General features: G+C 65.5%; 1 protein-coding gene across 1 annotated transcript in view; it reads right to left on the bottom strand.

Moving 5' to 3' along the window:
• The window catches only part of DBN1 (drebrin 1), an 8,888-nt gene that overhangs the window by 5,757 nt on the left and 2,818 nt on the right, over positions 1-313 (bottom strand). Inside the window, exons 4-5 of the mRNA XM_017728048.1 lie at positions 209-283; positions 6-132 (exon numbers count right to left, since the gene is read on the bottom strand). Coding sequence (XP_017583537.1) covers positions 6-132; positions 209-283 — 202 coding nt within the window. The remainder of the gene's footprint in view (positions 1-5; positions 133-208; positions 284-313) is intronic.

Raw genomic sequence — 313 nt, 5'->3', positions numbered from 1 at the left:
CGCGCCCCCGCGCAGCCGCAGGCGGTGCAGCACTGGGCTGGAGACACGGGCCAGCCCATTGGAGAGTCGCTGCCCGATGGCCCCTGGGTCAATGTCCTCCACGCTGCTGGCATTGACGATGACATCGACACCCTGGGGGGTGCAAGCAGCCATCAGGGTTCAGGATCAGTGCCCTGGCAATATGTTCCTCCTCCCCAGCGTCACCCACCTGGAAGAACTCGGCAATCTTGGCTACGTGGCTGGCACAGGCGCATTTGCGGGCATCCGGCACGTCCTCACCCACCTGTGGCGGCCAGGGAGGGACTGAACTGAG

Source organism: Corvus brachyrhynchos, unplaced genomic scaffold, assembly GCF_000691975.1.
Source record: "Corvus brachyrhynchos isolate BGI_N302 unplaced genomic scaffold, ASM69197v1 scaffold21, whole genome shotgun sequence".
NCBI classification, from domain to species: domain Eukaryota; kingdom Metazoa; phylum Chordata; class Aves; order Passeriformes; family Corvidae; genus Corvus; species Corvus brachyrhynchos.
The sequence above is the reverse complement of the archived record's forward strand: the minus strand, read 5'-3'. Positions and strand labels throughout refer to the sequence as shown.